General features: G+C 34.4%; 1 protein-coding gene across 6 annotated transcripts in view; it reads right to left on the minus strand.

The window, feature by feature from the left end:
- WDR17 (WD repeat domain 17) overlaps window positions 1-12,060 on the minus strand; it is a 63,666-nt gene that overhangs the window by 31,882 nt on the left and 19,724 nt on the right. For all 6 annotated transcript variants that reach the window (XM_076336487.1, XM_076336488.1, XM_076336491.1 and 3 more), the window contains 6 exons: window positions 10,394-10,522; window positions 9,142-9,325; window positions 7,129-7,359; window positions 2,350-2,601; window positions 937-1,059; window positions 406-593 (listed from right to left, as the gene is read on the minus strand). In XM_076336487.1, the coding sequence (XP_076192602.1) occupies window positions 406-593; window positions 937-1,059; window positions 2,350-2,601; window positions 7,129-7,359; window positions 9,142-9,325; window positions 10,394-10,516 (1,101 nt within the window). In that variant the 5' untranslated portion in view covers window positions 10,517-10,522. The remainder of the gene's footprint in view (window positions 1-405; window positions 594-936; window positions 1,060-2,349; window positions 2,602-7,128; window positions 7,360-9,141; window positions 9,326-10,393; window positions 10,523-12,060) is intronic.

A 12,060-nucleotide genomic window follows, 5' to 3' on the forward strand; every position in this document is an offset into this window, starting at 1 on the left:
AATTTGTTTTTTGTCATTTCAAACTGAGTGACCTCACCATCTGAGTTGCATGTATTTTCTCTCTGATTTGACTAGAACTTTTATTCTGGATTATAGAAAACCCTCCAGATAATATTTCTGAGAAGGCCATCAAATTAAAATTTCAGCTAAAAAAAACCCCAAGCCCTTAAATCTTTATTTCTGGATGAAAACTGCCAGAATACTTCCAACAGGATTCAGTCTTTTGCAATAAAGAATTACTTTCAACTTCAGAACTGTAATTTTGTCTCCTAGAAATTTAGACTCTTTTTAACAATAGAAACTGTTTTACAGTGCTGCGAAGACTTCATTCGCTGTTTTTTTGCTGTTAGAAGAAAGTGTATAAGCCAAATAAACTCTCATTCCAAAGACAGAGATGAAACGTACCAAATCTCTAAGGAAATCCCACTTTTTGGCTCCCATGTCATAAAGCCCCACTCCACCATCCATGAAGCAACAGACAGCATGACCAGGAGGAAGAGAAAATGCTTGGTTTTGGGTTAAAGTTGGAGGAGGAACAGCCTCACTTGTTGAAGATGTATGGTGATTTTTAGTAGCATACTGTGATGAACAAGCTTAACAAAATAAAGCAAAAGATATAAACAGATAAGATTATTTTTTATTTTTTCATTTAATAATTAACAATTACACAGAGTAAAATGCTTTGTATTCCAATGAGATTAAAAACAAACGAAATGGAGAATTCCTGTATGAAGCCTGGCCTACTAAAGAACGACCTCATAAAATGCTTGATCCTTTACACACTTGTCTAGTCCACTGGCACCAGAGGGTACTTTAATTAAGAACTACAGAGCCGACACAAACTTACAGAGATCGACTCGGATATAACAAGATTCACAAACAAGATTTTCTTAACTTGCAGCCATTACAATGAATAACAATAAAAATTACACTTACACTTTTTCTTTGGAGGAGAACTTAGCACATGCAAACCATGGAAACCAGTTTTCTTCAATTTAAAATTATCGATAGGTGTTGTACGTGAAACATTCCAAATACGTAACACACCAACCTGAGAATCTGAGGTTTAAAAAAAAACATACAAAAACATTTATTTTTTTGATTTATTATTCTCTTTTTACTGTATACAGAGGTATGCAGTTTAAGGACAGATTTAAGTAAAAATACAACAATGAATTAAACTTGGAATCCTAAGAATTTTATAAGCAGGCACTGTCATCTCCATGGTAATATCACTGTTAACAACAATAATTATTAGCATTAGTTATTTAAACTTCAGTAAATAAACTCTATGGAACCTCTCTCATTATGAGACATTTTCACAGTCTCACTTTCCTTATTCACTAGTTCTTCAACCTGAGCACTAACATCTATGGTGTAGAAAAGAGGCAGGAAATAGATTCTTTTTTTTTTAATCCTTCTAAAGATAGAGAAAGCAAAGTGGAGGAGCAAGAAGTGACATCCACTAGTACAATGCATTTTTATCCTGTCCTGGTTTCGGCTGGGATAGAGTTAATTTTCTTCCTAGTAGCTGGTACAGTGCTGTGTTTTGGATTTAGCATGGGAATAATGTTGGTAACACACTGATGTTTTAGTTGTTGCTAAGCAGTGCTTACACTAGTCAAGGACTTTTCAGCTTCCCATGCTCTACCGACTGAGAAGGCTGGAGGTGCACAAGAAGCTGGGAGGGGGCACAGCCAGGACAGCTGACCCCAACTGGCCAAAGGGACGTTCCATACCATGGGATGTCATGCTCAGTACATAAACTGGGGGAAAGCTGGCCAGGGGGGCTGCTGCTCGGGGACTGGCTGGGCATCGGTCGGCGGGTGGTGAGCAACTGCATTGTACATCACTTGCTTTGTATATTCTTTTATTATTATTACTATTTTATTTTCTTTCAATTATTAAACTGTTCTTATCTCAACCCACGAGTTTTCTCACTTTTACTCTTCTGGTTCTCTCCCCCATCCCACCGGGGGCAGGGAGAGTGAGCAAGCGGCTGTGTGGTGCTCAGCTGCCAGCTTGAGGTTAAACCGCAACAATTCCTATTCCTGAAGTAACTCTCATATTTGTTGCTAAAGTGTGCATGATGAAAATATTATTTAGTATAAAAAATAGTTTAAAGTCACTTGTTTATGTGCCCAACAAATACAGAATAAGTAAAAACTGCTCAGTGTAGTTTTCTGTTCTTTTCTACAGTTTTATGTATTTTTTTTTTGTACAATGCACGTACAATGCTTTTATTTGTAGAAATATTAAGAAATAGAAAGGTCAAACTTGAAGCATCAATTTTGAAGACTCAGTCCTATATTTATTACCTTTGTATAAATCAGAAAATAAAAGGCTTACCGCCAGTTATAAACATTCCAGGTGCACTAGAAACCCAGGCTAAACACTGAACAGATGCCGCTGCACTGGGAAAATTGTAAGTTGTGATACAGGACAGAGATTCAGAATCAACTAGTCGAATACCATTATGTAAATTAGCAACAAGAAGGTAGTCAGTTGACAAAGGGTCCCACTCCAGTGCTGTAACTGGATCCTCTTCATCTGTTCCTTCAAGAGACTCTGGTCTTAAGACATGTTTCTGATTTTTAGAACCTTTAAGAGCACAAGAAAACAGATTATTTCAAAATGAAATCAACTATATCCTGCCAATAGTTACAAGGTTTGCAAACATAATTTTTGTCTCTCCCTGAAATTTTTAGTAGCCTGCTCTACTGTCTGCACCAGTGAAATTAATGAAGCTGGCTTTGCAATATTTGACTTAAAGATCCAACTTTCTTTTTAATACAGCAGAAAATAGAAACAGCTGTCAGCTTTATTAACATAATTTCATACTAAAGAAAAGTATGTTAAATCATATACATTGTTCTAACAATTTCCATGAGTAAAGGCCTGCAGCATAGCCTAAAATACAAGTTATTTGAGTATAAGTAAATCTGCATACCACAGCAAATACAGGCAAAATAAAAGCAGTATGAACTAGAAAAAAAAATTGTAGCAGTCAAAAAAGTGTTTATGAACAATTGCCTTTAGATTTTTTTCTTCTTCAAAAATGTGTGCAATTATGAAGCGTTCATAGATTTTGAAGCCAGAACAGGCCATTAAAATATCTGATTTGACACCTGCATAACAGAAGACGTATTTCATTTGATGATCCATATTATCGAGAACCACAATTTTTAACATCATGTTTATTTCCCACTTTTTGTTTTTATGGAGAGCTGGTTGTTTGTTCATTTGGACTGTACACTATCTTATAAAACTATTAACAACATAGATCTGTATTTCTGAAATTGTGATCTTGTATTAAAAAAACCAAACTAATTTTGTACCCCTTTTCTAGAAATAATGAATTGATATCTTTCATTATTCGGTTTTTAATCTAATTTTCAATTTTGATAATGAAGAATACAATTAATTTGTCATATTATGATAAATGCCAAGACCTACCTATATTCCTTAATGATTGATGCAGAACAAAGCCTATTCCGATACATACTAAAAAAAAAATGCTGAAAAGTTTTTGTTCACTAGGGAACATTCTGAATATTAAAATAACTCTCATTATGATTTTCTAGGGAAAATGTTATTAGTGCGCATTATATCTAGGGTAACTTTCTAAATCAATTACCAGAAATGGCGGAAATAACTTAAGACTGCACAACAACTAATAGCATAAACTGATTTCTCCATTCCATTTATGTTTGTATATAAGACAACTGTAAAGGTGCAGTTGTCTCTTTTGAAGCATCAGGAATAACATCACAAGTATCATCAGGTAACTGCTTTAGATTTGCCAAAAACTTTGGGATTCCCACCTTCTTTAACAACATCCCCTGCTTACATTTCAGTCCAGATTTTTTGTTGAATGAAAATCAACATTCAAATGAAAACCAAGAACTGACAACAAAGCAGAATTGTCATTTTTCAGTTAGCTTTACAAGGACTAAAGGCAAAAAGTCCTCGAGTGATCAAAGCCAGTCATGTTCAAACACTTCAGTCCCAAGAAAGCACAATCAACTGGTGGGGGAGTATGAATATCTAGGAGCTATTCAGTTTTACCCGTGCTTCACAAAAGAGTCTGGAAGCAAAGCTCATGGAAACCCTAACTGTTAAATTTTATTTTCCGTTAAAAGAAGACATCAGCACTGTGAATCATATAACTGAGTCACAGGTCATTTAAGTAAGCTGTGCTTATTTTGGGAACAAATGAAAGGTAAACTAGTACAGAACATTTGGCTCTACGTGACTGCACTGTATTTCTTTAAAAATAGGGTACTAATCTTAAATCCTTGCATTTTTTTTCTTCACACTAATTGTTCTGCTACATTAATGGATAGTCTGGAGTTAATTAAAAGAAAGTAGAGCCAGGATAGAAAAGCCTAGGTAGATAACAATAATGAAAAAAAAGTTGTGTAGTCTGCTAATTATGTGGCAGTGACTCACACTTAAATAGAAAGACTAGAGCCTTCAACACGTCAATCACACTGAACTTTCAAGCAATTAACAAACTTGTGGATGTTCAGGTTCTCTCAAGATAGCGTTTTGTAGGATATCCTACAAAAGGATGGAAACCTTTAAAAGTAAGGAATAGGATTTTTTTTTTTTTAAATTGATTTCACTTGTGACAAACTAAGTTCTGGTTCAATAACAAGTCATTTTACACATTCTGACATGAGGTAGATGAGGGCTGAACTTTGATCTCGAAGCAAAAAATTAGCTTTCTATTCCTTACTGAAAAGTACCAATTCTTTGTGTCCCTTCCCCTCCCCCTTTTTTTTTTTAAATAGAGGGCCTATATTCATCCTACTGATACCACTTTCTTCTATGTATTGTTATTTTTTAAATGCTACCAATTACAAAAGTCAGATGAATTTTGACTATAAATTGCAAAATAGAAACCTGCAGTTGATAAAATAGGTAACTTGGATAACCCTACATTGTCAATTGTATCTGAATGTTAAGACACATATTAAAGTCATTTATGAAAGTGTAACCACAATAATGGTACTTACATTTTATTATAGTGATACAATCTACTTTTCAATATTGCCTAATTTTGAAACATATTTTAATGAATTTATCTGTTCACCAAAATTTGTGATCTATTCTTAAATACATCTATGTTTTTATCTAAACAAATTCTTCGTCTTTTTCCAAAAGTGTAAAGAAAGCAAGTTAAAAGAAAACTAATACTGCTCTGCATTCTTTCAAAGTCATCATGATTGCTCCAATGTCGTTGTCTTAATTACAAGAATATAATCCTTTGAATTAAAATATTCAAGTTTCTTATTGCATGCAGGTCTGGGCTTTGAATGGCAGCTCTATGGTATTTCAATTAGTGGTTGTTCTTCTTGAATGCATCTGAATTTGTTGTACTAATTTATCCCACATAGTAAAATTTGCTACTCAGTTCTGACAATTAATTTGTAAGTAGACCTCTGCATATCAGTGACTTGTTATGTAAAATCAAATAAAAATCCTATTCGACTAAAGTTTTTTACACCCATTTCATTAAAAGAAGTGTGTTCAGCTTTAAAAAACACTTAACATGATCCAACAGAAAGTGCACTACTTTTCTTGAATAGAATTTCACTTTCTCAAAATTAAACAGTTTAAAAACAAAAACCTGAAAAGTTCATTTTTAAAAGCCAAAGTGCAACATTTTCTTTTCAATTTTAAAGAAAATTGAAAAGAATATTAAGGAGAAGTAAACTGCACTACTTAAATCCAGCATTTTCAGTGAAAGAGTTCTGACAAAAATTTTCACCCAACTGTGTATAAACCTTCAACTTATTTCTCTGTTGGAAACCAAGAATCTTATATATGTTGAGAACAAATTTTATGGTAAATTTATTTTTATTTTAAAATTATCTTAATGAATATGTATAATATGTATAATACTACAATAATAATGAAAACTATCCTAACCACAAAGACAGGCAAAATTTCTGTGATAACCTAAACTCAATTTCAAGCTGATGCAAGTAGGTTTTTCCCCAGCAGTAATGGATAATTTTCAATAAACAAATTTTCATAGCAACTTGATTTGTACATATAAAACTGCCACTGCTGCTAGCTTTTTTAGCCAATATTATATTTGCATTTGCAGAACATAATTTTGACATTTTAAATCCTTTTCCTTTATTTTTATTTTCATATTCAAAGACAAACTTCATAAAAAGTCTCGGTTCAATACATATTTAGAGGTTATCGTATTAAAATAGATTTTCTTTTCCCCAATGCCAATACTAATTCAGTCAGCACTACTGAAACAAGGGAATCTATTCTTTGTGACATCCTGAGTGACAACTTAGTAGAGTGAACGGAAGGAGAATAAATTTTGCATGGCTGTTGGAACATAATACTATGTAAAATTAACGCATCATTTAAAGAACAATTTTTCTCACAAAGTTGAAAATCAGTTTTTACTGGAGGAAAAAGAAGTAGCCAGAAAAAAAAATTGAAATAGTCCACGTAATACAGATAGCTGTTTTTGTAGAAAACTATTTAGGAAAGAGAGCTAAATTTTAGCTTCAAAGGAGCTTATCAACAAGACACCTTCATTAGCAGAGTACTGGACTATTTATAAAGTATGCACAAATGTGCTCGGCAGTTTTCAGACATAAAGAGATAAATATTTTCCCATATAGTCTTTGATATAACAGAATCGCGAAGATAATATGAAGCATGACATGAACTTCTACCTACAAAAATGTAGCGGACTCTAGAATATGAAGCAGAGGACTCTAGAACAAATGCAAGCAAAGTAAGAGACTAAGCGAAAGATTCAAGTCAGTCCATTCAGAAGAACAAACTTGCTGGGAAATTCAGTAGAAGATCATGGCTGTTATCGTTCCCTAAAAAAACAGTTTATTGTACGTCGAAAATTGCAATGTTATCTTGGTCACAAAAGGGAGAAAATGCTCTGCACTCTATCTAAGAAAACGTATTTTTGTGGTATGGACGGAGTAGGAATACTACGAACTAAGAACAAGTTTTATACATGTACATACATTATAAAACCTCAATGAAAGAAGTGCGGAATTACACAAGTATACAGAGACAAAAATAAGAGATACATATATATAAAAATAAATATTTTACCATATCAGTTTTTACCTGGCTGAAAAATAGATAGGCTTCCATCAGTATGTCCAAATACTACTTTTCCTTTTTTCTTTGGATGCCATCTAAACAGACTGATATCTGACAAGAAACTATGTGCTTCTCTATGTACAGTTACCCCGCTGTCAGGTCCTGAGATAGTCCAAACGTACAATGGACCTCTGTGGGACACAAATGCAACTGCATCACCTGCATTCCAGCACCAGCTAAGTGACGCAGGAATTCCTGAAACATACAAGTAAAACTTATAAGAACCAGGATATGAAATTCAGTGTATTACTGCTTGACCCAGTATCAGCAATTGTCTTGAAAAGCTGTAGAAATAATTATTCTACATAAAAATGATTAGACCAAAATTTAGACAACTCTGTGAACATCTTATGGTGTAAAAGTAAACTACACATATCCATAGGCAGGAAGTAGAATTATTTCCCAAATTATTTTAATACTACCTTGATGGGCTGTATTTTATGATACCTATACTCCATTAGTGCCAAAGACAATCACATATATGAAAGAGGATAAGCCTGATCCTGTAAACAATACTTTCATTCATTCACAATTCCATTCACCATTATGTTTTACCGTAAGCTATTTGCGACTAAGCTGGTAAAATACTGAAAACATTAAAATGTCTATTTTTGCAAAACACAATTAAATTTAATTTAGAGATAACAGAGGCAGATATTTGTGACAAAATTGGAAAGCTAGCTCTGTAATCAAAGGGAACTCTCGATAGCTTCCTTCTGGATTTATTACAGTTTTCATTTAGTTGCCTAACACCTAACTGTAGGCATTCCAGCTTAAGGATTTTGACCTTAACATCTGCAACCCTCATTATCCTCATAATTTAATAATGTGTGTCTGAAGGAATAAATGACGGTAAGACGAACTCCTCAAGCTGAAAATTCAAAACTGTTTGTATTTAAACATTTTAATATGGCAGTGTCAAAGAGAGTAAAAGCAGCGTTAATAGGAGGTTTAAATATATTATCCTAAAAGTAAATTAGCTTTTAAAAAGTTTAAAATAATAACAACACTTCTTTCACACGTTGTCATTGGCTGAAGTAGTTTTTTAAACAAGCACTGTATTGAAAAATAAGTATCAGATTTTATATTAATACATAACCCGATACAATATTCCTTTTAGAACAGATTAAATCAGTGTGGTTTTTCCTATTTATTCCTTTTGCAGGATATGCAAGATGTACAAGATTTTCAGAGGTATCCTAAATGCTCTGGAAAGAACAGAGTAGGGGGTCCCGAAATGTCTTAGAAGATCCTGAGATACTGACTGTTCTTGGGTTGCACCTATTTTCCAAGAATGCAAGTGTAGGAGTCAAGGACACCTGACAGAGATTGACTGTAAGAACAGAAATACAAGTACTAGTTTTGACTGGAGGGAAGGAATCTGAACTGGGCAGGGAAAGGTGACATCACAGACTTTTAACCCCCTAGACTTCTATGACAACCTCCAAATCAGCAGTTTCAAGTCCTGAGAGAAGATGCAGGTAGACAAGCATTAGGGTATTTAAACAAAAACTGTTTTTCAAATTCACTGACAATTTATACTCAAATCTATTGAAGGCTACGTTTTATTTGCTTTCGTTTCCATAAAGTTACCATGAAAACACACAAGGTTTAAAACTTAATTATTTATCCTTTTATACAATGATGGAAAAAACTGGGGTTTTTTTCCCCTGTTCAACAAGAAATCAGTGACAAACTTAATTCCTGAATTGGTCAAGTACTTGACCAATTGACCATTACAAGAAAAAAGAATAACCTCTTTCTTTACCAATTACTAGATGGTTCAGAGCAATTTACATAAACGCACTATCATTTTTTTCTAAAATGAACTGCAAAAACTCTGACAAGAATATCATGTTATGCAATTGTTAAACCTCTGGCCTACCAACTGCTTAGAATTTACCCTGTATCAACTATTTCTGATACCTGTGGATGAAAAAGCTGTATGGATCAAATAGATCTCCATGTTTGAAATACCTTTTGTATTGTCCAGCTTGGCCACAACTTTCTGTTCAGTCACATTCCAAATAATCACTAAGCTATCTGCACTGGCACTTGCAAACATGTCAGGATTGTGGGGACACCAAGATATGGCTGTGATTGTCTTCTTATGCTCAGACATAATTGCCCGGAGCTTGAATTCATTGTATCGATGATCCAGCTAAACAAAAAGTAAAATTCATTTTAGAAATACATATTTCATAAACTCACTTTCAGTACTGTTGGGTTGGAGAATAGTTCATATAACAGTATTAGACTTACAGATGAATTTATAGTGGATTTAACAATTGTTAGTACCTGACATCTCAATAAATTAAATTCTCATACATTTGACTTGGACAGAAAAGTTGTCAAATATTCAATTAGCCTAACCAGTTTTAACATAGTCTATCTTCTTTTCACTTATAAACTACTATATTCCATTAATAACTGCACTCAAACACAATCCTAAGATGCTTTATTTATAGGCATGGTAACATGGTAATTTAGTATCTGCAAGGGGTTAAATGGGATAGAATATGAAATGAGTTTGAAATCATTCTCATTTCTTAAATCACCTAGGACAATTAAAAAAAAAAAATCAAATGCCCAAACCTGACACAGTTAATTTTGTTTATTTTAATCCCAATAGCAGTATAACTCATGAAGTTAAAATAAGCGTATCCTTTATTTCCTGACATATTTCTCAGCCTGAAAATTCCACGTCACAGCATTTCTACTTTTTTGTTACATGTTGATGTATAGTAACTGTGAACTTCAGAAGACCACGGTGCTGAGCAGTTCAGAAATGAAGAAAGTAATAACTTTTTCCAAACCAAAGAAAGGTGGACCACTGAATCAACAGCTTTGCACAGTGGATTAAACTACTTCAGAAGACTACTGTTACACTACAGCTTCAAATGAAACCATGGAATTGCTTCATTTCTCTCTCAGAACCCGCTCTTCTACCATTGCACTTCATTCATCTCAAGTGTTTGCTGGATTGAGAGCCTTTTAAGAATAATTCTTGACACATACAACTTCAAATCTAAAGTTTACAACAATCTTTTGCACTAGCTGTAACAAGGAGAAAAAATAATTTGGAAGGGGTATCTTGAATGGAAGATGGAGCTTTACGCAGACGTCATCTCAGCAGCAATCATACTTCCAAAAGCATTTATTGAAAAGGTTCAAAGTGAGATAGGCAATGTAAAAACGTAACTAGTCTGTTAAATAAAAATAAGCTTACCTGATAAATATAAATAGCAAGGGTAGCACAGTAGGCAAATCTGTCCCCACTAGCAGCACATACATCCTTGTTCCATGGTTGACATCCAGCAGCTAAAAGTCCCACTTGTTTAACTTGTGACATTTTTGCCTTTAAAACAGAAATTCATTACACTACAACAGGACAACAGAATGTTAAAGAACAGAATAACACATTTTTGTTCCCATAAATAACATATGTATATGTACCTTAAAAATATAGCTAGCCTTTATGTTTTAACAGCAACATCTTGTGTTTATGAGGTACAAATGAATGTATCTGAAATAAAGCCAAGCAGGTGTTCACAGGCTCTAGTGCTACCAAGAAAGGGATTTTAATGCCATTCACAGGAATCCATTTGGGAGGAAAAAAAGGGGGGACAGCACATGAAAACTTGAATAGTTCTTGATTTGTACTAGCCGAAGCTGTCCATCACTTTCATTTTCTTCTGCACTCTGGTTCAACACTTCATATATTACAGTGTAATGCCCTCTCTGCTCTCTTCTTCCCTTCATCTCCCCCCCCCAAGACAGCTGGACAAAATAAACCATATGCTAATACTTTAAGTTAAGCAACATGTCTAAAAAGGACTTCAAACCATTTGTATAGAACAACTATGCATTACTTATTATCATCATCCTTTTTGGAGAAGCTTTCTAAATTTTCTTCATAATTACTGTTTAACAAAAAAGTTGAAGTAAACTGTGGAAAATAAAAAGCAAAGCTTAGTGTAACATTACTGCATTACCGTATAGCAAACTATGCCTTCACTGTTCAAAACAAGTCTCAAACTACCAGCTCTGCTCAGAATGAGGCAACAACTGACTTTAACACAAAAACACAAGAAATGCTTCGCTGGGCCAGACCAATTATCCACCTAGCACGTATTTGATTCACGATAATGTCAAAATGTTACTTAGAACACAGGAGCCTGGCCATTTTTCTATGATCCATTTACATACTCTACTACGACTAAGAATGCACACATTTGCAAAGGTATTGTTAAAACTTAACTCCTGGGTGGGTTGTACAAGATGACCTCCAGAGGTCCCTTCCAATCTCAACTGTTCTGTGATTTAAGAAAACGTTCAAAATGAGCCTTGTTGCATTTATTTACAGCAGACAAGTAGGGAAGGCCATCGGTTTTTACAGAATCTCTGAATTCACTTAGAAACCAGTCTTCATGTGATACAAATGTCCCAGGTTCAAGCCAACTGTCAACTGATGAAATGCCTGCTCCATGAACCTGCAGAAATAATTGTGGATTTACCACCACTATAGAAGGCTCCAGTGGCCAAACAACTGCAACTGAGGTTGACAAGGATGACTAGGTGGATCACAGCCTGCAACAGTGTGGTGATCCAAACAGTAGAACATGGTCCAAATAGCTGCAAAAAGGATTCACCACTTCTGCACACAAGTTCAATCAATCCAAACAAGGTTCCATGAGCATGACTGAAAGTACTACCCATACACAGGATATTTAGATAACCCATAGCTGAAACCTCTTCGTACATATGACTTCAGCTGGGCTAGCAGCAGAATCCTAACACAGGAAAACAATTGTACTTGCATCAGTGAGAGCTCCTGCAGAAAAGAATCTTTTTGTGCAGATTGGTGAAGGACAATTCTGCTGAGTTTCACCATAC

Source organism: Aptenodytes patagonicus, chromosome 4 (genome assembly GCF_965638725.1).
Source record: "Aptenodytes patagonicus chromosome 4, bAptPat1.pri.cur, whole genome shotgun sequence".
NCBI lineage: Eukaryota > Metazoa > Chordata > Aves > Sphenisciformes > Spheniscidae > Aptenodytes > Aptenodytes patagonicus.